Source organism: Pagrus major, chromosome 16 (assembly GCF_040436345.1).
Source record: "Pagrus major chromosome 16, Pma_NU_1.0".
NCBI classification, from domain to species: Eukaryota; Metazoa; Chordata; class Actinopteri; order Spariformes; family Sparidae; genus Pagrus; species Pagrus major.
The window spans coordinates 30,906,029-30,932,607 of NC_133230.1; the positions used below are offsets into that span (position 1 = coordinate 30,906,029).

Consider the following 26,579-nt stretch of genomic DNA (forward strand, 5'->3'; position numbering starts at 1 on the left):
GCTTCACAGAAAAGAATCCCAAAACCTCTTTGGCTTATTTATATAGTTTGGGAAATTGGAGCCGACTTTTCTTGTGCTTTTGGGTCAGTAGTGGTGTACGTCTTGGAGTTCGGGCATGAAGCCCTTCAGCGTTTAGTATGCGCCTTACTGTGGAAACTGAAACCTCAGTGCCTGCTGCCACCAACTCTTGCTGCAGGTCTTATGCAGTCAGTCGAGGGTTTTTGACCACCTGCCCCCTCAGGACTCTGGTGGCAGCCGTTGATAGCTTCCTCTTTCTGCCACGTCCAGGTAGTGTAGCCACTGTTCCTTTAACTTTAAACTTGCGAACTATGCTTCCAACTGTATCTCTAGGGACATTCAGTGCCTTTGCTATCGTTTTGTATCCTTTTCCTTGTTTGTGCAAGGCAATGATCTCTTCACTGAATGTTTTGGACAATTCTCTTGACTTATATTTCACCCATACCCATACTTCTAACATGCAATGAAACATCACCGTCAACAGTCCAGGTATTTGAGGTGTTCTATCTCAAGCACACCTGATGCAACTAATGAAGCCCTTGATTGCTTGTATGAGGTGTGCTTGAGACCACACCTGATTTGCAAATGTATGCTCTTATGAGGAATTCTATTCAGGTGGTTGAATATTTTTGAGACTGCAGTAGTCATTGAAAGTAGGATTTAGTGTTAAATTTGCATAAAATCCTTGTAATATTAGTTTCATTTAACTATTTAAACTGTTCTTGTGTAATTTGTATTATTATTATTATTATTGCAAACACCTGAAAATTTTTTAATTTTGCCAATAAACTAAAATGCAATAGGGGTTGAATAATTTTGATTGCAACTGTACATATATATATATATATATATATATATATATATATATATATATATATATATATATACATATATATTAATTTCACTGCACTCTACTGCTTTTGCACTCTGGTTAGACTGAATCTCATCGTATTTTCATATTAGTCTATGTTAGTCTTATGTATAGCACACACCAAGCATCTGTTTTTTATTAAAATGTAATATCCAGTGGTCACATATACTTCTCTTCACTCTTAAGATGCACTTTTAAAATATTGAATACATACATGCAGTTTCTGTGTGAGTGTATGCGATGCAAGGGGGCGCCAGCTAAAATCTTGCCTAGGGCACCAAATTGGTCTGGGCCGGCACTGGCCCAGACCACTGCAGGATTTTACACACTACTAGGCTATACTATACTACTAGGCCCGAAATGTGATAGGTTGCTTCCCATTTCACCTAAATTGTTTCCACGTTTTAATTTACTTTAATTTATATAGCGCCCTTCAGGGTACCCAAGGACGCTTAACAAAGTGGAACATACAAAAGAAAGAATAAATGAGATATGATTTCAGATTTGAATTGGTTCTTCTTTTTTTTCCACAAGTACAAATCATACTATATGTATGATATCGTGGATCTATAATTAACATTTGATATTAAGTGAAGTCAATTCCGAGATGTATGATTATTTACAGAATAATTCCTCTCACGTTTAATTTCTACAATCTGCTTCAATTCACCACCTCACCCTGTCGCCAATGCCCCTTGCCTCCAAAATGTTGGTAGGCATGGGTGAGAGTTTGCTTACAGGTGCGGACATTCTCCTGTCAAGTTTGTTTTTATAGATCACAACGTTTACGTGGGAAGTGATGTATGCCCATTTTGTGTGTAGGCAATGTTTATAAATGAGACCTATGGGTCAGCTTTGGAAAAAAAAATGTATTTAAAGCTATGGTCTACGATTTGAAAGATTGATCATTATTATTAACATTATTTAGATGGTGGTTATGGCCCAATAGTACGACCTACACAATGTGAAGAGCAAAAGGAACCAAATAAATCCTTTCTCTCTAGCGCCTGCAAAACTGAAAAGAAATTGACCAATAGGAGCCATGCGGCCCGCATGGCTCCTATTGGTCAATTTTCCCATCCATTCCCCTCGCTCACTCTCCTGCTCCTGGTCACGCCTCGTCCTGACCCACTTCCGCATTTGAAACTACAAGCAGACAAGAGCTTTGTTTTACCCTGAGCAGTTCAGGTACGGAGGGAAAGCAGAGCGACAGCAAGCGGCCTCTGCTTGCCCCACCGGCAAAGGCTGAAAGAAAGCAAAAGTCTGTCACTGAAAAAACAGACACAAAGCGGAGATGTGAAATAAAGAGGGCTCAAACCCGAGTAAACATCGGGTCATCATTTGAACGGTGGCGAAAGGTCCGTGAAGATATGGACCCTATGCTGATACAGCGGAGATGGTAGTTACCATATCTTATCTTTTCTATATCTCTATGATAGTAACTTTTTTTTTTTTTTACTGAGGCAGATATGGTAACTAGCATGCTAAGATAGATCCATCTTAGCATGCTAGTTACCATATCTGCCTCAGTAAAAAAAAAAAAGTTATCCATAACTTTTTTCTTTCATCAATCTTTATTGCTTAGATGGATAACACCAGCTAGTTTCTCTAACATGAGGTGAAGAAGAGAAGCACATGTGTAATGTTTTTTTTACTTTAATGCTACAATTAAGTTTAGCTTGTATAACCTGCTGTGTCATTACAAATTCAGGTTAAATTCACGTCTGTCTTATTTTTTCTTTTTAGGACAGCAGTAGCTCTGGCAGCAACAGGGCATCCACCTCAAAAGCTGAAGGTCAGCCCACAATTCAGCAATCATTTGAGAAACAAGTCGCCTATGCACCCACATCAAAGCATGCTAAAAACCTGATACAATGCTGTGGCATACTTCATTGCCAAAGACATGATGCCCTTTCAAGCTGTGGAGAAACCTGGGTTTCTGAAATTGATGAAGACAGCAGTGCCACTTTACAAAGTGCCATCAAGAAAATTCTTCTCAAAGAATGAAATCCATAAGATGTACTCCGAGGTCAAGGCTCATGTGAAGAAACAAGTGGCAAAAGGGGTGTGGTTTTCTGCAACAACTGATTTGTGGACTAGCAGTGGTGGTAGTGGCGAACCATACATCAGCTTCACAGTGCATTTCCTCTCTCCAGAGTGGGAGCTAAAGTCCTTCTGTCTAGAAACTATGGTTTTCCCAGAGGACCACACAGCTGAGCACATCTTAGAGTTTTTTGAAAACATGCTGCAGGAGTGGAACATCACAGATGGCAAATTGTCTACCATCACAACAGACAACGCAGCGAATATGAAAAAAGCATTTCATGACCAACCCTATGTTTGGCTTGGATGTTTTGGCCATAACCTTAACCTAGCTATAGCCAAAGCACTCAAAATTCAAAACGTTGACACAGCTGTACAAGCGTGACGGTATCTTGTACAAGGTTTCTCTCGTAGCTGGAAGAGAAAAAGAGAACTGAAGAAGCAGCAGGCAACCCTGGAAATTCCTGAAAAATCACTCATTCATGATGTAGTGACAAGATGGGGGTCCACTTTCAAAATGATTGAGAGATTTCTCGAACAGCAACAAGCATGTTGTGCAGTTCTTGCAGCAGACAGGAGCTTATGGCATTTAATGCCAAAAGACAATGATGTGCAAACTTTGGAGAGGGTCTGCCAACTCCTGGGGCCTCTCAATGACTTCACAGATTTACTTGGCTCTGAAACAAAGACCACCCTCTCCTCTTTGAAGCCTGTTATGGAACACATCACTAACCTACTGAATGAGAATGAGGGAGATGATGCCCTAACAAAACAAATGAAAAAGGCAATGATGGATGATCTGCAACAACGTTACTCCTGTGAGAGAGTCAAGAAGGTGATTGACATCGCTTGCTTCACTGATCCCCGTTTCAAGGACAACTTTAGTCAAAACAAGGATGACATCATCAGGTCTGCTGAGGAGGAGACTGTGAACCTGGCAGGTCACACAACCTTACTGCCACCTCAAGAATCACCTGCAGCCACTGCTGATCAAGAACAGGGCACCAGCACTTCCACCACCACTGTCCCCTCTGCTGCCACAAAGAAGAAAGACAAATCTCTGTCTTCTTTGCTGAAAAAAATTACATCAGCAAAACATCAAAGAGTTGAAGCCGAAGATGCCTCCCCAAAAGAATGAGTGAAAATGGAGATTAAACAGTATTTGTCTTATGCTCCCATATCCTCTGATGCTGACCCACTGGCATGGTGGAAGACACATGTGGAAGAGTTACCTCTCCTTAGCAGTGTAGCGAGAAAATTTCTCTGCATCCCAGCCACCAGTGTGCCCTCAGAGAGGGTGTTCAGTTCTAGTGGACACATCCTCTCACCTCAAGCAAGTCCAAAAAATGTTGAGATTCAGTTTTAATCTCCTGCCTGCATTTATTTATTTTTTATCTTAGAAGTGTCTTACTTTTTTCAATTATTTATGTTCTGATCTTGAGCCACAGGTTAAGTGATTGCATTTATTTGCATTTTGTGGTGTTGTTTTTTTCCACTAAAAATAATTCATTTATGTTGTGACTTGAGTTGCAGGTTTATCTTTAGTTAAAGGACTGCATTAAGGACTAAATTTATTTTTTTATGATTATTATTTTATTTAGAAAGAATTCAGTAATTTTTTTTGTTATTTATTCTAAATACATATTTTCTAATATCCATCATGTTCTATATATTGTTTAAAAATAAAAGACTGTTCAATGGAAAAGTTTTTTCCTTTTTTTGTTTTTAAATACAGACATTCAAAATACACATTTTAGAGCTGTAATCATAATACCGTGAAACCGCGATATTTTTGCCTAAGGTTATCATACCGTCAGAATCTCATACCGGCCCATGCCTAATTAAATGCAGGAGAGGAGACACATAAAAAGATGTGGATTTGTTGGAGTTTCTGCGTGTTCGAGGGGTCCCAGAGGAAGCCATTGCAGTAATGGAAGAGCAAAAGGTGAGTGAAAAAGAAATATATGTTGGTTTGGTGCCTGGCACTTGAAAAAACAAAGAAAGGCTACGGATGTGAAATCCAAACAGGGGTTAGCTAGTAGCGTTAGCACTTTTGTTAGTTATTAGCTATTACTTGGGCGGTATCAAGGTATTACGGTAGACCAGGGTATTTATTAATTCCGAAGGTATGACTTTTAATACCGTTAAAAATACTGAGGCTCCTCTCTCTATTTAAACTGATACGGACAGAGACGCTGTATTGTAGTACACAGCACGCGCCAACAGAGGTCAGTCTTCGGTCAGAGCTGCCACACAGTCAGAAACACAGCCTCTGATTGGTTGACAGACTCAACCCAAGGCATCATGGGATTGCTAGTAGACGGCTAACAACAACAATAACTGTTTTCAATCCGGAAAGCTTGATAATTAATCACAGAAGACATTCAGTGTTGGATTTATCATCATGGATTTATTTTACAAAGTCTCCAAAAATACACTGTAGTTCAAGGCTGGATTACAAAGCTTCTGAAAGGGATACGATCACCAGATCCTCGCTGGAGCAGTGCAGCGGTTAGCTTTAGCTTCTGGGCAATTTCTGTCAATTTGTTGTTTGACCCATAAACAGAACAGGGTGGGTGAAAGTTATATTTTAAATGATTTAGCCATTTAGCGCCATTGACCCACATTCTCTCAGGTGTGGCAGGTAATTAACACAGAGACTCTGCCTACTTTGAAAGGGTCTGGAATATCAGTTATGATTTGCAGGCAACATCCATTTACTCATAAAAATGTGAGTGAGTGTGAAGTCTCACAGTGAGAGGGTGTAACACTCCCGGGCTTTTTTTTTTAACCAGGAGAAGGTGGTCCAGTTATTGAAGAACTATGCAGAATCATGTAAATAAAAAGTGTGATTTTTGTTTTTAGTTCCATTATATATTTATTTGTTTGTTTATTTGACAGGGACAGTGCACAGCTTCTTAGCTGTGCCAGAGTTAGCTATAAGAATTTTCATCTGTAGTCCCTGGGCAGGAGACAGAGAATTACATCTCTGTTAAGAAAATTAACACTGTAGTATAAAAACACAGTAAAATAACACAACATCATCAGCAGCAACAACAACAAGATTAAAAAAAAACACACTTACAAGACAGTAACATGACACAACAACAACAAGATTTCACAGCGTTAAGACACCACAACAATAAAAACCAGGTTTTACAACATTAAGAGACATTATGTGTTGGTGTTTACGTTTGATGGGTACATAATTGGGTTGAGTTGTACTGACCCCTACATACAAAGCTTTCCTGCAAATTTAGATCAGTATTTCCCTACTGACACTAGTACTGACTTAAGGGGCTTAACCTTAACATTATTCATGCAATGTGCACTTTGAAGAAAATTACTGTCTTTTCTTTCTTCTTCTGTGCAGACTGACAGCGACGTCACCGTGCTGATGGATGATGCAACTCTGGCAAATTACATCCCTTCCTACGGAGACCGAATTGCCCTCTTCAATTTCTGCAAAAGTGTCCTCTCAAAATGATTAAATAGATAACATCAACTTTGCTGCTCACAACAATGCCTGCAATGCCGGATTTGGACAACTTAATCAAACTCTACTTCAGAATTTCTGTCAGTAACAAAGAAATACTTGCAATTTTAGCACATAACAATCAGATAGTAATAAGTGTCCGTACTTTAAAGAGAATTTGTAGAAGACTTGGTCTGCTCAGAAGGAAGAACCAGTCTGACATGGGCGAAGTGCTGGCTTTTGTCCAACATGAGATCATGACAAATGGACAGATGCAGGGTTACCGTTGGCTACATCTTCGTGCAGTTCAACGGGGATTTGTTGTGTCACAAGATACCATAAGACGCATCATCAAATTGGTTGATCCACAAGGTGTGGAGTTAAGACGAGCACGACGCTTGAGAAGACGTCAGTACAGCTGCAGAGGGCCAAATGCGCTTTGGCACGTGGATGGCTATGATAAGTTAAAGCCCTATGGCATTGCCATCAATGGCTGTATAGATGGTTTTAGCCGCTATTTGTTATGAATGGAGGCCTATACCACGAACAGTGATCCTAAAGTAGTCGCAAGCTACTTTATCAAAACAGTTTCAGGCATAGGTGGATGTCCAGAAAGGATTCGTGCAGACAGGGGCACGGAAAATGGTTGTGTAGAAGAAATGCAGATGTTTCTGCAGAGAAACCACCCAGACAGTTTTGCAGGGGAGAGACGTTTCCTTTATGGAAGAAGCACAGCAAACCAGCGCATTGAGGGATGGTGGGGTATCCTCCGCAAACAGAGTGCACAGTTCTGGATGAACTTATTTCAAACTTTCCAGGACGATGGGCACTACACAGGAGACTTTTTGGACAAAAGTCTTATCCAGTTCTGTTTCCTTAATCTTGTTCAGGTAAAAATCTTTCCTTGCCTTCTGAAATGAGTTAGTAATAAAAGTAGTATAAGTAATAGGGAAAACGTCCCTATTAAGCCCACCAAATCCGCTTTTCAGACATTGTTAATATATACTGCCCCAATTCAAGTGAGAACATTTTAGTTCAAATGAAAGTCTAATCTCTCATTTGAAGTGTCAATAATCATTTATACCAGTTTCTAATGTTTTTATTGTTTAATTGGTCAAAATATGTCAAAAGTCTGGCATGGGCTTAATGGGTACCTAACGTACCCTTTAAGGCCATGGGTGTTCCAAATAAGCCCACTTCATGATTTGTTGATAAATAAATATATTTATTTAAAAAATCTTAAAAAAACAATACAAACTTTTCTATTCAATTCTGTAATCTCTTAGCTCTCAATAGCTATTTTCATTTTGTATCCACTCCTATCCTACAGCCTGTAAATGGCATTTGAAATAGCCATGACCAGAGGTTTTGCTGTGTTGCCAATGCAGAAAAGCTAAATTTACAACATGTCTTCTTTGGAATGTAGCCAAAAAAACATTTACGAACAAAATCAAAACTATAATGGAAATTACTCTTCAATACTTAATCTTTCAATATGTATTGTCATTTTGTCTGTATCTCTATCCTATGGTGTGCTGTTGGCATTTGAAATTGGCCAAAATGTCTGGTCTAGCCAGCTGGTTTAAAGTGCAGATGTTTCTGAAGACTGACCGACTGAAAGAAAAACAGTTTGAAGGTTCAATACAAATGTTCTAAGGATAGTATAAATGAGTCAATTTCAGGATTTACAATTGAACAATAACTTTAATTGATTTTCAAATGTTCATCACATTTTCCTATCTACTCCATCCATCCAACTTTTTGCCAGAAATGAGAGATTTTGCATTGTTCCCTCCCTGTACAGACATGTTTCTATCATGCGTGGGCATGAACTGTAGTTCTTTCGTGTTTTAGTCATCTCAAATTAAAACTCATCTGAAAAGTAAAGATTAAAAAAATATTGCTAATGTTAGGATAGAATATAGGCCTATCCAGAATTAATTGACCAATGCAATATCACTGATATTTAAATATGGGTATTAATTATCTGAAATGTGGAGCTGATTCATCAGCTGGGGTCAAAATTAGGGAAGAAAATTGTTCGAAGGTGAAAAAGGAGAAAATCCCCATTGAAACACAGTCAAGTGGGCTTAAAGGGAACATCAGTGAATTTATGGTTAAAAGTCAGAATATTTTATTCTATGCACATGACATTAAAAAAAACCTATAATTTTTTAATCTATAGATGGTGTACTAATATAACATGAAACGTATAAATTGATCATGCAGAGAAGTAATTAACTATAGTCATTTACATCCACCCCAGACAGTGGGATTTTGTTTTGCTTACGTCCCCTTTAAGCCCAGGTGGTAAAAATGTTAATTACAAAAAAAAATAAAGATAAACATACACATTTATTGTCTATTTAACAGTAAAATAATATAATCTGGATACAAAAATGTAAACTATATATGCTTATCATGCTTAATGTCACTGTAATGAGCCATACTATGCAGCTACTGTATTAATGCAGCATGTGGTCTGCTTGCTTGCATGCCAAAACCCATATTTTGATTTCAAAAGAAACATTACTTCTAATTCAAGTAATATTCTAAACATATGTTTTATTCAAAACACTAATCATTTACATTTTGATAACAAATGAGTATTTATCAAAAACAGGGTAGAAATATGAAAAAAAATCTTATCTTCTGAAGGTACCAAAATCACCAAATTTTTTTGCAACTTCTGGGTTCAGCAGGCACATGTCACAGATTTGCTTCGATAACTCAATATCGACAAATCTGATTGGCTTACGATAAAAAAAGTGTAATTTATATATGAAGCTGCTTCATTGGAAGAAACATCACAGAGAAAAAAATGATGATGTATTTTTTTTTGTAATTTGGCTCCGTAGTTACAAGTGGGCTTATATGGTGCGTGGGCTTAATAGGGACATTTACACTAATAATACAATAGTGTTGTTAATAATAATAATAATAATAATAATAATAATATTAAAATATTCTTTTTACATTTTTCTATAGTGCTTTTTGTTTTACATAAAAAACCGAAGGTGTCATGGTGTGATCTGTGTTTTTTCCTGTCACCCTTTAAGCCTTCCTTTTCGCAGGGTCTGTTTAGTGTGTGTGGTTGTATGGCAGGGGCGCGGCTTCACCGGCAGGCAGCACCAGGTGTTCCTCATCATCTTCATTACCTGGCTGTATAAGAACCCCGGCTTCCCTCCTATCCTCGCCAGAGTATCAGTCTTCATACGCGGTATCACGTCTGTCTCGGCCACTCCTGTGTGTATCGTCTCTCGTGTCAACCAGCTTGTAAGCTAACCCTTTTTGTATTTTTGCCTGTCTCCAGATCCGGGGGTGTGTTTCCCGGTGCCTGCCTGCCTGCCTGCCTCCCTTTTTGAGCCAATAAACTTGTATTGTTATTTTTGCAACCCTGAGTCAGTGTCTGCTTCTGGGTCCAACTCAGTATTCTGGTGAAACCGTAACAGAAGGTGCTCTACAAGCCAGTAGTTTTACATTGATTATTGTTGACGTTAACGAAAAATGCGTGCTTTGTCTGTTCACTATTGACTTAGCTGATGGGGGCATACAATGATAACGCAGTAACCTAGGCCTCAATTTAGACAGGCAGCAGTTACGTAGTACAGGACCTATTTCACAAGTTTGTACTCTGTATTTACTGTGCTTCTTTTTATGCAGGATGAACTTGACGAGGTTGTTCACACATGGAATTCACACAAAATCAGACCAAGATCAAGTGATGACACGGTGTTGGGTTGGCCAGTTGTGATGTACTCATTCCCAGAGTTGCACAGTGCTGAGGATAGGCTCAAATTGCCATGGAGGAGGTCACTTTGTGTGAGGAAGAGTGTACTCCCAAAGGCCAGTTTCCGTGCGATGAAACTGTTTTTGAACTGTGTTGTTTACTGGAACTGCAGGAGTGTGAGATGCTGTGAGGTATATATGTATGTGTGTGTGTGTGTGTGTGTGCATTTAACGGTGATTGCTGTCTCCGTGCTCTACCGAAGGTGAAGCAGCTGAGGTTGGAGCGGGTGTAGACTGATGAGCAGCTATGGCAGATCAGCATCAGCTACAAGGACAAGAGCTACACTATGGACAGGAACACTCTCGCTGCACGCTACAGATGCCGGGGGACCCAACTACACTTCAGGCTATGGTAGCACCATGGCACCTGTGGTCATGCTGTAGACACCAATCACTGCGGTGCCGGCATGAGTCCTGTGATGATGTCACAGATAACAGTTGGGAGTTGTATAGGGCCAGCCACAGAGGTGACTGACCATCAACCATGTCCACTGCTGTATGGAGTGATCGCAAGTAGGTACGGTTTGCTACCAAATAAAGTGTCATTTGAGGGAAAATTATACCAAAATGGATTTTAAAATAACCCTGGTTGTTCTAAATTGGCTGTTGTGAATTGCAGGCACTAACTAACTTGGAACATATGGATAAGCTTAGCAACTGGTCCCTGGCCAGTGCGGAGCATGAACAAGAGGAGGTCTGGACCAGGGCAGCGCCATGGAACCTCTGGTGCCTGACAGAACATAATCAGAGAACATAACCAGTATAGAGCCCAATAAAGAAAAAGAAAAAAAGGTTTGTCCCAAAATATATGGAGTTTTAATCACATTAATTATATTATTAATCTTATTTAAGTACTGAATCATCTTTGTAAGGACCATCTAACTGTTCTGTTCTCTGTGTATGTACTGTATGTCTGTCTGCTTTTTAGGATATGACATTCCCAGTCCTTGTTTGGACTTTACAAATTAAATAGGAATTGAAATGTGTGCAGGTACTTATGACAATGCAGTACTGCAAAACTCAAAATACCATGGCGCGGGGTATGAGATGTAAACAAAGTGGCAGTATAAAATACAGTTAAGAGGAAACTTTTCTGTTTTTCTATATACAGTAATTCTTTTGTTGCCATACATGTGCATATATTTTTCAGCATAATTTGACTAACTCCCTGTTAACTGTGTTTTCTGTAGTCACCTTTATTCCTAGTCTTTCTGGATAATAACAAGTTACTAAACTCATGTTTTATGTGGTAGATTTTTAAAATATCTGGATCTGTTTTTCTCTAAGGTATTGGCCCTCCTTTTTTCTCCCCACTCTCCACTTGTCATCACCTTTCCTTTCAACCTACATGTTTTGGATCACAAAAAACATCCAGAAAGTGAGGACCAGTTACTCCAACTTGATCCTCAGGGACCTAAGGGCCATGTCCAAAGCAATGGCAAGATAGTTGGGGTGGCCTGAACTGTATGTGCTTCCCTTGTCCCAACCAAACAATTCAGCATTGCTGTTAGTTGGTTGTATTTTTTCAACAGTTGGACACTTGTGATACTTCTAAGGACATCAAGGCATCTAAGGACATTAAGGACATCAAGACCAGTAACTCTAAATAAATCTTCAGAGACAGAAGTGTAAATCTATAGTTTGCTATTCATAAGTGTGATTATTCATGAGTATTAAAACAACACAGAAATCTGGTGTGGTTCCAGCCAAGCTAATAAGGAAAAGTGGAGGTAAAGAAAACTGCAACTCAAGACCCCTAGCTACATTTTAATAAAAGGTAATCAGTGAAATGTTTTTTTTTTTAAGATTCTGCTGCTGCAAAAAAGGGGAGAAATTAATGTATTAAGTACTATATATATATATATATATATATATATATATATATATATATATATATATATATATATATATGTATATAGTACTTAACAATTTTTATCGATACATTTTTGACAAATAAAATAACATAACCATATATATACATTTAAATATATATATATATGTGTGTATATATATATACAGTCATGGAAAAAATTATTAGACCACCCTTGTTTTCTTCAATTTCTTGTTCATTTTAATACCTGGTACCACTAAAGGTATAATACAATGAACACGACAAAAAATGCAGCTGATCACATAATACTTTATGTCCTATTTGACATTCTTAAGCTTAATTGTATTCCCAGGGTATATAAGAGGCCATTTCATGTCATAAGCAGCACTGCACATGCAAAGGCTTAGAGTGGTTTCCTGCTTACATTCAAGCCATAGCACAACTCAGAAGTTGTCAGCTCTCACATAATGCCTAAAACAAAAGAATTATGTGAAGCCACAAAGGCAGCCATCTTGGCACTGCTGGAAATTGGCATGAGTGAGAGACAGGTAGCAAAAAAACTAAAGATCTCCAAGACAGCTGTTCATTACAACAAGAAAAAACAAGCCGAACACGGCACTACCAAATTGCTACCTGGCCGCGGCAGGAAACGTCTCTCTACCCCACGAGATGACCGTGCACTCGTCCGTTCCTGTGTCAGGAATCGTCGTCAGACCTCCAGGGACCTTAAAAATGAGTGGGCACTGTCGAGAAATGTGACTTGTTCGGCAAGGACAGTTCGAAACCGACTTGTTGAAGCTGGTCTGAAGTCACACAGAGCACGGAAGAAGCCCTTCATCAACGAAAGGCACAGGAAGGCCCGGTTACTCTTTGCTAGGGATCACAAGGATTGGACTGTTGATGATTGGGCTAAGGTTCTCTTCAGTGATGAATCCAATTTTGAGTTGATGCCCACTCCAGCTAACTTACTGGTTAGGAGGAGGCCTGGAGAAGCCTACAAACCAGATTGTCTTGCCCCTACAGTAAAACATGGGGGTGGATCAGTGATGATCTGGGGTTGTTTCAGTATGAGTGGAACAGGGCAAATGCAATTGTGTGAAGGGCGAATGAACCAGGTCATGTACAGGGCTACTCTTGAAAACAGTCTTCTTCCATCAGCTGGAAAACTCTTTCCTGCCTCGAATGACTGGATTTTCCAACAAGACAATGCCCCTTGCCACACAGCAAGATCAGTTAAAGCCTGGATGGAGAACCACAACATTCGCACCATGCCTTGGCCTGCTCAATCACCAGATCTGAATCCAGTTGAAAACCTATGGAAAATCATCAAACTCAAAATGGAGAACCACAAGCCCAAAAACAAAGCAAATTTGTTTGAATTTGTGCAACAGGAATGGGCTGCTGTGACAGCAGAACAATGTCAGAAGCTGGTGGAGAGCATGCCAAGACGCATGGCTTCAGTCATCAAAAACAATGGTTACGCAATCAAGTACTAACTCCTGTGTGTATCATGTGTTTAAAGCAAACAGAAAAGAAAACATGGAATGCTTAAAAGCAGTGTTTTTGGCAGTACAGTGCCATAGCTATTGATGTAAGAACTTAAGTGATTTTGGTTACTATCAAGAAAACCATGGAAAATGGCTAGATATCAGCTCTTAAATTAAACTCTTACGAGCTATTTTTGTTGTTGTCATTATATTTGTCCAAACAAATGTACCTTTAGTTGAACCAGGCATTAAAATGAACAAGAAATTGAAGAAAACAAGGGTGGTCTAATAATTTTTTCCATGACTGTATATATATATATATATATATATATATATATATATATATATATATATATATATACATATATACATATATACATATTTAAATGTATATATATGGTTATAAGTTATTTTATTTGTCAAAAATGTATCGATAAAAATTGTAGGCCTTGATATTCCATGTATTCCTGAGAAATTTTTGACCTTCAGCAACATCATTTTCATGTTGTATTTCATGTTCTCTTTCAAGAACAAGTTTTTGTGTTACTTTTTCAGGTGTCATATTTGTCCTGAACATTATTATATGCTCTTCCTAGGTAAATCCCTAGCTCTGTTTAATGGTGGATAGTTTGCACTTGGTACTGGTGAAGTACTTTACTGCACCTTTAAATGAGTCCATTGTTATTGGTAATTTCAGAGCCCTATTCTCAGAATGTCAATGGAATACAGTGTGCAGTGCTCAATTGTGTAAATTGTGAATGACTATAAAATGCTTCATAACATTCTTGAACAACTGTGTTTTAAAACTTACTTTACTTACTTTTTACACATATGGATAGGGAGCTTGATCAACATTAATTCAACATTCAACTGAAGACCTGAATACAAATGTGGTGAAAGAAGTAACATTTTATTCACATAAAAACTTTATATAAAAAACATTTTCTTGGTAATAACAATAATAACATGGTGAAATCTCATAACCAGATAGTCTGTTCTGTAAAGAGCATATAACCAGAATGGCTCGATTTTTTAAACCAACATTTCAATGTTAAAAGTAACATTTAACATTTTACTGTTAAAGAGGCTTTACAAGACATCTCAACTAAAGCGATGCTCATGAGCTAAAGGTGGTCCCTGCATGAAAAATTCTACATAATGCATACAGTACATGAAGCATACAATTTAATTTTGATGATGAAAAGTAAAATATGTTTAGTCTTAGATAGTCTCATATAGTGTCTTTATCATAACATACCTTCTACATGAGTGTCCAAATGTAAAAGATAATGAACACTTAACAGGCAACATTGACTAGTCAACCAGGGTCTGTGGTATAACCAATACCTCAAGAGACATCCATAAACATGGTGTAGAATTAAGGCAAGTGTAAATGCTTAAGAAGACGTGCATACAGCTATACTAAAGCTATACTCCACACTTGCTTTTAGTAACAAGGAAATACTTTCTGGTGTTGAATTAAGATTAACATGACACCTGAGAACATGAGAATTTGCCACAAGGATGACTGAACAATTACAGCCCTTTAGCATTGCTATTATCAGATTGGTTGATCCACAAGGTGTGTAATGTAAAAACTCAAAATTTTCAGACTGCATTTTATAGTACCTGTGAAACAACAGTCAGTAAAAAGTGTCCAGAATTAAAAGAGATTACATCAGTTTTGCTGCTCACAACAATGCCTGCAATGCCAGATTTGGACAACTTTATCTATTTCAGACTTTCTGTAGAAATACTTGTAATTTTAGCACATCACAATCAGATAGTAATAAGTGTCCCAACATTAAAGAGAATTTGTAGAAGACCTGGTCTGTTCAGAAGGCAGAACTAGTCTGACTTGAACAAAGTGCTCAGTCAGCATGAGATCACAACCAAGATGTAGAGTTACTGTTGGCTATATACTCATGCAATTCAACTGGGATTTGTGGTGTCACAAGATACTGTAAGATGCATCATCAAACTGTGTGATTAACAAGATGTGGTATTAAGGACAATATGACACCTGAGAAAACATCAGAATAGCTTCAGTATTTACTAAAAGCTACACTTCAGACTTGCTTTCACTAACTAGGAAGTGGTATTTCAGCCTTAGTCATCAACAAGTATCCAAACTTTAGAGACCTGAATTCAATTAAACCCTGCAATGGCATATAAAGCAACATTAAGCGTGAGTAATGCAAAAGTTATGGGTACAATTGGGCAGATTACTGGGCAAGTAACAGCTAGCACTACTTTTAGATTATGGCAATAATCTACTTATTTCAGACCTTAGTAGAAAAAATGGTCTGGATGAACTAGTCTGACTTGAACAAAGCGCTTGCTTTTGTCCAACATAAGATTCCAGTCAATGGAGAGGTGGCAATTTAATGGTGGTTTACACAAATCTTTCACCTGAGTGGTATATCATTTTGCGACTTACAAAAAAGCAAAAAGGAGAACAATACAGTTTCATTACATTCTAGCTGTCTGAACACAGCAATGATGAAGCATGCCACTGTTGTTGCTGCTGTTGGAATCTAAGCCCTCAACCTTCTTAGCAGCATGAAAAGGCCTTTAATTACATGAACAAAACACATTTCTGTCCAGCCAGAAGGTTTGTGTTGTGCAGCTGGATAACTTGGATCTGGTGGAGATAGATCTGACTTTGGTAATGGACAGTATGCAAGTTTGTTGTGGTTTGTGAATGCACCACCCTAGCACATGAAACCAGGGATGATGGTAGAAACTGGAGTTTTTGTAGCCAAAGCTGGGCTTCCTTCTGCACAGCTGGAGTAAGTTCTCTCAAACTATTAAGGGCCATGCTGAAGTGCTTATTATATGTCCTAATATCTATTCCTCACCATTCTTTGCAATTCTGCATAATTAGTTAAAACGTGAAAAACTCCTAACAGTGGATTGTTGTGGGAATGGTTGTGGGAATCTAAACAATGTCCATTACCCAGACATTGCTTTCAAGAACTGCATTAAATTCTGAACAGAAATCCGGGAAGTTCTCAAAGCTGTCAGCTAGCTACAGAATCTTCCCACACGTGTGTCCAATTGGTCTTCTTGTGAACTCTGTCATTTCTTCAAATTCCACGTAGATGCTGTCTGTAACAACAAGATCAGATCCGGTGCAGAACCGCAGAAATTTCTGAAGTTTACTTTCATCAAGCTCTCTGATGAATCTTTTCAGATGATTTCCCACTTCCTTTTGTTTTGGAGTCAAATCAAGGGCAAATTTCAGCAGTTTACAGACCTTTTTTGTGGTTGGTTGCAGGTCAGAGAACAACTTGGTCAGTGCCTCTGGACTGAGGGAGAGACGATAATTGGTGATCTCCCTCCAGCAGTCAATCACAAACTTCGGTGTTTGGACAAGTTCTTTGTGCGCTATTTCATCAAGTATTGTAGGAAGAGTCTCAGCGGTGATTCTCCTTCTACAGCCATAGCTGTCGAGAACTTCCACAAGATCATCAACTGTGGCGAAATCACTCATCACTTGCATCAAAACCTCACGTTCTTGGCTGCTCACAAACTGCAGAAAATGTGCTTTAAGATCACTGTACACATTGTCGAAAAGCACCTGTTCAAGGAAGGGGAGTGCAAGTTTGTTTGGCAAATATTGACAATCTTGGTAACCCTTCAGAAGGATTCTGCCAATTGCCTTCCATGTTGCAGCAGGAAAATCATGGGGAAGGAAGGGTACTTTAACTGTTGTACCGAGTGTGCATCACTCGTAGAATTCATGCCAGAAGCAGCTGAGAACATCTCTCAGTACCCCAGATCTGCTGCCTGCTTCTTCTTTGTTGTCTGGAAGTATGCGTCTCACATTCAGTGCTTTATTCAAAATCCCTGCATCAGAGAAAGCAGTAATCATGTCATGGAAAGTGTTAGCATGATGTAGAGTGATGGTTATCACATCATCTGGATGATCTGGACTGGTGGGCATAGGAAAACCCTCATAGATCAATGTGTCCTCTGTGTCTTCTTCAACGCCGAGAAAGGGACCAAAACTAATTTCAGAGATTACAGACATTTCTAAATCAGGCTGGACTCCATCAAAATCACCCATGACATCTCCCAGTTGTAGTTCTGCTGTAGTGATTTCATTGCCACTGTGTGCCGAGACAAGGATCACTTCAGATGTCTCGCTAGTATTATCTTCAAGTTCTTTTGGCTTGGTTGCAATGTAAAAGCGTAACATTGTCAGCCTCGCAGTCTCGTACATAGTGCCAATGGATAGGCAAGTGTCATCAGTAAGGCAGTTCTGTTTGAAGTCCCACACCTCAAGCTCAAAATCTGATTCAGATCCTTTAGGAGATATTCCATCAGGAAAGAAAAGTTTCTTTCCTTCTTGAAGGATGTCTTTGAATCCAGCATTATTTGCCCGTTGAACTTTTCTGGTGCTACCTCCCTGCTTTGCCCTCACCTGTTTGGCTATGTTACCGTCACTGTGAATCCATCCTATCTTTACATTTTGGGTTGTTTTTAGCTTCTTATTCTTTGTTGTTCTTGTGTCTGCATGTGGTGTGTTTTCCTTCGTGCTTTCCTTTCTAACTTTCATTTTCTCACAAAGTTTTTCTAAAAGTCCTTGTTTTCGCTTTGGGAGGGACAATTTACTTTTGCAGAAATTGAAGAGGGCAATTCGGTCTCCGTAGGAAGGGTTGTAATTTGCCAGAGTTGCATCATCCATCAGCATGATGACGTCGCTGTCAATCTGCACAGAAGAAAAGAAAAGACAATAATTTTCTTCAAAGTGCACATTGCATGAATAATGTTAAGGTTAAGCCCCTTAAGTCAGTAGGGAAATACTGATCTAAATTTGCAGGAAAGCTTTGTATGTAGGGGTCAGTACAACTCAACCCAATTATGTACCCATCAAACGTAAACACCAACACATGATGTCTCTTAATGTTGTAAAACCTGTTTTTTATTGTTGTGGTGTCAACGCTGTGAAATCTTGTTGTTGTTGTGTCATGTTACTGTCCTATAAGTGTGTTTTTTTATGTCTTTGTTGTTGTTGTTGCTGATGTTGTTGTGTCATGTTACTGGCTTGTGTGTTTTTTTTGTCTTTGTTGTTGTTATTGCTGATTTTGTTGTGTCATGTAACTGTCTTGTGTGTTTTTTTTTAAAATCTTGTTGTTGTTGCTGCTGCTGATGTTGTGTTATTTTACTGTGTTTTTATACTACAGTGTTAATTTTCTTAACAGAGATGTAATTCTCTGTCTCCTGCCCAGGGACTACAGATGAAAATTCTTATAGCTAACTCTGGTACAGCTAAGAAGCTGTGCACTGTCCCTGTCAAATAAACAAACAAATAAATATATAATGGAACTAAAAACAAAAATCACACTTTTTATTTACATGATTCTGCATAGTTCTTCAATAACTGGACCACCTTCTCCTGGTTAAAAAAAAAAGCCCGGGAGTGTTACACCCTCTCACTGTGAGACTTCACACTCACTCACATTTTTATGAGTAAATGGATGTTGCCTGCAAATCCTAACTGATATTCCAGACCCTTTCAAAGTAGGCAGAGCCTCTGTGTTAATTACCTGCCACACCTGAGAGAATGTGGGTCAATGGCGCTAAATGGCTAAATCATTTAAAATATAACTTTCACCCACCCTGTTCTGTTTATGGGTCAAACAACAAATTGACAGAAATTGCCCAGAAGCTAAAGCTAACCGCTGCGCCGCTCCAACGAGGGCTCTGGTGATCGTATCCCTTTCAGAAGCTTTGTAATCCAGCCTTGAACTACAGTGTGTTTTTGGAGACTTTGTAAAATAAATCCATGATGATAAATCCAACACTGAATGTCTTCTGTGATTAATTATTAAGCTTTGAAAACAGTTATTGTTGTTGTTAGCCGTCTACTAGCAATCCCATGATGCCTTGGGTTGAGTCTGTCGACCAATCAGAGGCTGTGTTTCTGACTGTGTGGCAGCTCTGACCGAAGACTGACCTCTGTTGGCGCGTGCTGTGTACTACAATACAGCGTCTCTGTCCGTATCAGTTTAAATAGAGAGAGGAGCCTCTGTATTTTTAACGGTATTAAAAGTCATACCTTAGGAATGAATAAATACCCTGGTCTACCGTAATACCTTGATACCGCCCAAGTAATAGCTAATAACTAACAAACGTGCTAACGCTACTAGCTAACCCGTTTGGATTTCACATCCTTCATATCTGTAGCCTTTCTTTGTTTTTTCAAAGAATTCTGACTTTATTCTCAGAATTCTGACTGTAATCTCAGAATTCTGACTTTTTTCTCAGACTTCTGATTTTTAAAGTCAGAATTCTGACTTTAATCTCAGAATTCTGACTTTAATAGCTTTAAAGAAACCTTTAAAAAACAAAAAACAAAAAACAAACAAACAAAAAAACCAACACACTCACACAGCCTGTGCGTCTGTAGTACACGTTTTCCTCCTTATTAGTTTAAAGAGTAAGGGGCTGAAGATTGGGGATGGGGAATACTACAATTAATATGAATGTGAAAAAGACACATAACATTAAAAAACAAAAGACAAAATCAGCCAGTGATTTCTATCAATCATCTATTTATTTATTCATGGTGAATATTCATACAAAAATCTGATTTTCTCAAGAAGTGATGTCTGATAAACAAGAAGTGGTATCAATAAACTTTACATTCAATACAGTTAATTCCACTTAGCTCCACCCCCCATTGGTGCTTTTTGGACTTATCTATCTTTAATATTACAAATATATAAATGATCTACCAGGTGATAACAGTGATATGGTGTCAGGTCTACTTTAGGTCACAGTAATACTTCACTGTCTTCAAAGACTGGTGTACACATGCGCGCGCACGCACACACACACACACACACACACTTACATCCATTCACACACATGCTAAATATAGAATAAATTCAGCATCGCCATAGGAACACAACTAAAAACTACAACTTTCAGGCTTTTGTCACCCCTCAGACTCAGAGGCTGTTTCTACTCAAATGTGATCAGAGACACAAAGAGTCTATTGTGTCAGTCAGAAAAACAGGCAGGAAGTAACAAGTGCTGGGTCCTTTAATTTAAGCGTTTAGAGCCAGTCAGAAACCAGAAGGCTGCAGACTCCTTAGCAAAGAGGAAAGTCAGCATCTAATGCACTGCTGTGGTGTGTACAATGGGTACAGAGTGTGTGTTAGTGTGTTCTTCACTGCAATAAATGCAGTGCCTCAGTGTGGATTTCTATTTGTGCGTGTGTGATTTTCACATTTATTCCTCACCAGGGGCCCTGATTTGTACAGGTTCTGTGTTTCAAGCGAGAGTTGTTTAATAAAAAAAAATCACGAAGCTTGAATACAAAATCAAATGTTTACATTAATTCTCAGCACTGCAGAAAGTTAGAATAATAAATAATTGACTGTCATAATTCAAATATTTTTAATCATATAATGGTTGAAATGATCACAGGATGAAGTCAAAGTTTGCATCATGAATAAGGCCCCACACCTCTGAGAAAAAAACTCTTAAAGTAAAACAAACAGAAAAAAGGTCCATATTTTGGTCTTATTAAGAATTGTGATGATAAACAAAGAGACAATCAGTATCATATAAGTCACTGCTGAACAAAAAATATTATTGATGAGTAAGGCACCATCCAAGATCAGTTTGTTGAGGGTTTCCTCCTTTTCAAGAAAGTTAACAGACAAAAACTTTAAATTGCATGTGTTTATAATTACCAGTGCCACCAGGTCAATACTGTACATTCTAGAAGATTCTGATTGTGTGCCGAGTGTCTACTCTCTGCTGTGTAACAGAGGATTGGATCAATGCTAACAAAGAAATCTGAGATTTCCAGAAAGGGGTAATGTTATGAGATGTTTGAAAAACAGGACAAATCATAATATTTTAATAATAACGTTGTAATTTTATGAGAAAAAAGACTAGTTTTATGAGGAAAAGTCTTGCATGAGAAACCATCGTAATTCAACAATTTTAAGATGAAATCATAGTATTATCAGAAATACAGCTGTAGATGAGAAAATGAAATATCATAAAAGAAAGTCAAAATGATGAGTTTCAAGCATTTATGTTTGAAAAAAGTTGTAGAAATGAGTTGAAGTTTTATGAGAAAACAATTTGTAATGTTAGAAGAATACAGTTTTTTTAAAGGGAACTCATAATACCATGAGATATACACAATATATAAATATAAATATATAGTCTTAAATTTTTAGAGAAAAAATAGAATATTTTGAGGATGAAGTATTCTAACAATATGTTTATTTCGAGAACAAGAATGTCATGTTATCGATAAGAGTTATAGAATTAAGTCATGGATTTATTAGAGAAAGCCGTAATATAACGGAATAATGATGTCATTTGATATGGATATGGATGACCTGATGTCATGTTTCACTAATAAGCACCTTATCATTTTAAATTGTAGGATAGTGAAATGAAATGAAACCAATTACACGATGCATACATTACACAACAGGATGTGTTTGAGGCAGCAGCTGTGGCACAGTTGGGACTTGGTTACCTCCAGGCAGCTGAGCCAAAGAGCTCAGAGAACACATTCATAGCATCACAGAATATAGTCCAGTGGGCTTCATGACTGTCTTGAAATGTTGTGAAAGGCAGTCAGGAACAACTGTCATAGTTAGCATACTGTGCACATCAACGCTCTCCGTGTAACATAGCTCTAATAGTTACTATACAGTGTTAATATGCGATTGAATATATGACTGTCAAGATATACTCATGCATATGTCAACTAATCAATGCAATTTTTTAAACAATAAACAGCATTTTGTTCTAAAAACAACCACATTTTCCCTGTAATGTTATGTTCTAATGAAATCAAACTTTAATCAGAAATTTTCATCTTTGAAATAAAATTCTGACTTTATATTGTAATATTATGACTTATATATGAAAATATAAAATTAGAACTCATTCTTATAATTGTATATATTTTTTGTAAAATTAAAAATTATAAGTCTCATACTGTTATGACTTTTCCTCATAAAATGACTAAATATTGTAATATTATGGTTGTTTTTGTAAAGTTGTATCATAATATTATGACCTTATGTTGTAAAATTACAACATTATATTATATAATATTGGGATGTTTTCTCATAAAAAGACAATTTTATCACACAACACTGTGACTCTCAAGATCCTGGATTCATTTTCTCTTAACAGTGGCCCTAATACTCTGCCATAACTCTCAAAGCATTTCACCTTACAGTTTTTTAATTCTGCTGTGTGTGTACTCCATTGTCTACTCCATAACTAGTGTGTGTGTGTGTGTGTGTGTGTGTGTATGTTTGTGTGTTTTCAACGCAGCCAGGAGCAGGGCACCCATTGGGGTTCGGTATCCAGTTTGTTGATGAGTCGTAGCAGCTCACTGTAGGCTTTGTCCTGGTCTATGTTGACGATGACGGCATCAAACAGGTGACCGCAGCTCTGCTCCATCTCCCGGGCTTTCTCGATGATATCACGCAGCTCCTCGGGCTGTTTACAACACACAGCACACACATACATATTACGGAGGCAACATTTTGGAGATGTAAACACCAGTGACATTCATTTATTTATTTATTATTTAGGTGCAAACAGACAGTGTAGACAGTTAGACAGGAACCTTTGGGTTCTTGTTATCTTTAGCCAATAAGGCTCGGAGTCTTTCCTGGGAGGGCGGAGCTATGAAGATGATGTAAGGCTTCAAGTCCGAACTTCTCAGCACCTTTAGCGCCTGTACACACGCACAAAGAATGTAACTTTTGCACATATGTTCTGTAATTGAAGATTCTCTCTCCACTCTCTCTGACACTTTGCTCGGTCCATGTGTGTGTACCAACCTGTGTGTGCAGACAGAGCACACAGATTTTTCCAGTGTTGATGATCTGTCTCACAGAGTCTGTACTCGTCCCGTACAGGTTCTTCTCAAACTCGCCAGACTCGATCAACTTACCTGAGAAAAACAGGAGGAAAGAATTACATATTTATTTGAGTGTTGACGTGGTATCATTTCTTTCCACTAGGAAAAAGACGTCTATACTATATCACTTGGACATTTTTATAGCACTAAACACTGTGTGATGTGTTGTAACATTTCATTTTCTCAGCTCAGTCTGAAAATTATACTTCAGCCTTCAAACCCAGGGCTCACTTTAGTTCCAGGCTTATAATACCGTCACTGTAAGAGTTAGCAAGGCACGCCATTATTGTTGTTGGGTTTTTTTTGTCAGGCTTAATGGCACCATATATGAACATTTTAAAGTGATATCAGAGATATAACAATAACAAAATTAATTTACAGTAACAGTATTTGGGTTCTTTTACTGATATAACTTGCAGTCAAACCACATTGAACACAATCAATCACACTTTATTTATATAGCACCTTTCAAACAAATGAAAATGCAATTCAAAGTGCTTTACAAGTGATTGAGAACAAAAACATGGGATATTAAGAAAACAAAGATGGATTTAAAGACTAATGCACACCAATTGCAATAAAATGAATAGTTAAAATAATAAAATATAAAATATGAAAGATAAATAAAGATGAAATAAAGTATTATGCGTAAAAAGTCAATTTAAAAAATATTAATAATATAAAACAGAATAAAGTTCTAGAACAAAGCTAACTTTGTCTCTCCATTGTCATTTTTAGTCCACAGAGGCTACCAGAATCAATTAAAAAATGAAAGTTCCTTTTAAGAAAAATGTTTTTCTATGTTTTACTGTAAAGCACGCTGAGTTTACCAGTGTTTGAAATGTGCTATGTAAATAAATTTGACTTGACTTGTGTAGTCTCATTGTCTTCAAGTTTTCCACGAACAATCACCATCTGTAATTTTGTCTAGCTACTGGATTATTATGATGCAAGGCATAATAAGATGTTTATACTTACAGTTCTGTATATAGTGCCTGCCTGCATAGCTGTAACATTCATTCCACTCCAACTGCCACAGAGCATGTTTTCCTGTTTTTACTGACTTGTTAAGTGTACAGAGACTCTCTGGGTGATGTGCACTTAATAAACTGAAGCTGAAGTTGAAGTTAGACAGCTACTGAAGATTGTCAGACCAAATAATCAATTCATATCTGTCAGTATTCAGTAACAAAATCTTACCTACTGCCTGTTCTGCCTCAAAGGTCTGACGAGACACAAAGTGGTAATCCCGACCACTCAGCTCACCTTCTCGACGGCTCCGCGTGGTGTCTACAACATACACACAGGTTAGTACAAAAACAAGAAGTGTGTGCTACAGTGCACAGTGTGTGTGTGTGTGTTTGCTTGTCAGTCTTACGAGGTACAGCTCCAGCGAACCGTTCTGGTTGGTTGCTGAGCAGCCTCTGCCTAAGCTCTGCCTGCCCGCAGCTAGTCGGACCAATCAGTGCAATCGGCCGCTTTCTGTTGGCTGGCTGGTGGTATAGAGCCATCTCCTCATAGGTGAGAATCTCCTCATTTTCAACATCTAGGCCAATGAAAAGAAAGAACCAAATGAAAAAGTTATGTTATGGTCCAAAGGAAAAACTGTAAGTAGACAGATTAGAAGGAGAAAGTGAGAATATCAAGCAACATTTTTTCTATACTAGTGGGTTTGATCATGCAACAACTATTCCAAATCTAAGCTGATACTAAAATAAACATGGTAACACTGTTTGTTGAAATATTAAGTCCAATGTCATAGACCTTATTTTCTCACAGTTAAGCATGCATGACTACACGTTCATGCAGACATTTGACTACAAGTGCTAGCAGTTTATATGCACATGAGAGTTGTTCCCCTATTATATTTGATGACCTACAAGACAGGCAAACAGGCCATACCATCGTTCCTGTGACTGTTGTAAAGCAGCTTCTTTCTCTTCCTCTTGTTCTTCTTTGCACACCACAGCTTCCCTAAAAACAAGCAGACAACTTCAACTTCACACTGTTAAGCTCATTCATGAACACATCCATTTTTATCACAGTCATCAGGTGTAAGAGTTATAGTGGAACTGACCTGATTTCTCAGGCTCCTTGTCTTCTTCTATGGTTTGTTTCATGGCTTCTCTCTGCTGTTGGAAACTCTTCCCTGTGGGTGAAAAATAGAGAATATGAGAGAAAACAAAGAGCAGTCATATGGTGCAGTACAGAGTGGAACACACTTTTATCCAGTGGAGTTACATCCAACCATCTTGTGCATGTCACTAAACAGTGTTGTGTGAAATGAAACCCAAAAACAAACAAACAAACAAACAAACAAACAAAACAGAGATCTGAGCCACAGACAGACAGTAGTACCTGGTACAAGTCCAGCCAGTGGCTGGTTATCCTCATCTCCGTCCCTGTAAGCCTGCCACCAGTTGGGGTCTGACTGGCTGATGATGTGGAGAATATCTCCTTTCTGGAAGGACAAGCCCAGCTCTCTGCACGGCACATAAGGGTCATCTGATGGGTCATAGTCGAAATGCGCCTTCACATGGATCTGGAGGAGAGACAGAAGACAGAAGTGACATGGAGATTCACGAGAAGTTGGACTGAGTTTACATTTCCAACAGGAAAACAATTGAGACATTTTAAAACCTCATTTCTGTCAACACAGTATTATTTCTACTTTTATAGAAATGTTGCTGCGATGCAGAACTCACCACATTTTCTTTGACAGGAGAAGGTTTGCTCTGAGTGCTGGGAATAAGTACAAAGGTCAGGAGGCCGTGCATGTCCGCCTGACAAACAAAAGAGAGGAAGAGAAAAGCACTTCATACTTATCAGCTTGGCTTCATCACCTATACTGTAAGGGACCAATTTTTTCCATTTAGCATTTAACCTTATTGCTTTGTTGCTCTTATGCTATTGTACTTCATGTAATGAATGCAGCAGTAAATACTACTATCAACACGAAGGAAACTGTGGTACAAAATCTTAAACAAATCAGAAATCAGTGTGACGGAGGTACAACAAGATATTGGACAGCAAAACAAGGCTATTTTTTAGATGTACAGTACTCTGCAAAAGTTTTAGGCAGGTGTGAAAAAATGCTGTAAACTAAGAATGCTTTCAAAAATGGAAGTGTTAATAGATTA

The 26,579-nt window shown here is 38.1% G+C and overlaps 1 protein-coding gene across 1 annotated transcript in view; it reads right to left on the reverse strand.

The window, feature by feature from the left end:
- Window positions 1-20,060: 20,060 nt before the first annotated feature.
- Window positions 20,061-26,579, reverse strand: part of LOC141010054 (protein PALS1-like) — a 131,566-nt gene continuing 125,047 nt past the window's right edge. Inside the window, exons 8-16 of the mRNA XM_073482840.1 lie at window positions 26,145-26,222; window positions 25,798-25,981; window positions 25,517-25,588; window positions 25,342-25,413; window positions 24,818-24,985; window positions 24,640-24,729; window positions 23,360-23,472; window positions 23,143-23,253; window positions 20,061-23,012 (exon numbers count right to left, since the gene is read on the reverse strand). Coding sequence (XP_073338941.1) covers window positions 22,836-23,012; window positions 23,143-23,253; window positions 23,360-23,472; window positions 24,640-24,729; window positions 24,818-24,985; window positions 25,342-25,413; window positions 25,517-25,588; window positions 25,798-25,981; window positions 26,145-26,222 — 1,065 coding nt within the window. The 3' untranslated portion in view covers window positions 20,061-22,835. The remainder of the gene's footprint in view (window positions 23,013-23,142; window positions 23,254-23,359; window positions 23,473-24,639; window positions 24,730-24,817; window positions 24,986-25,341; window positions 25,414-25,516; window positions 25,589-25,797; window positions 25,982-26,144; window positions 26,223-26,579) is intronic.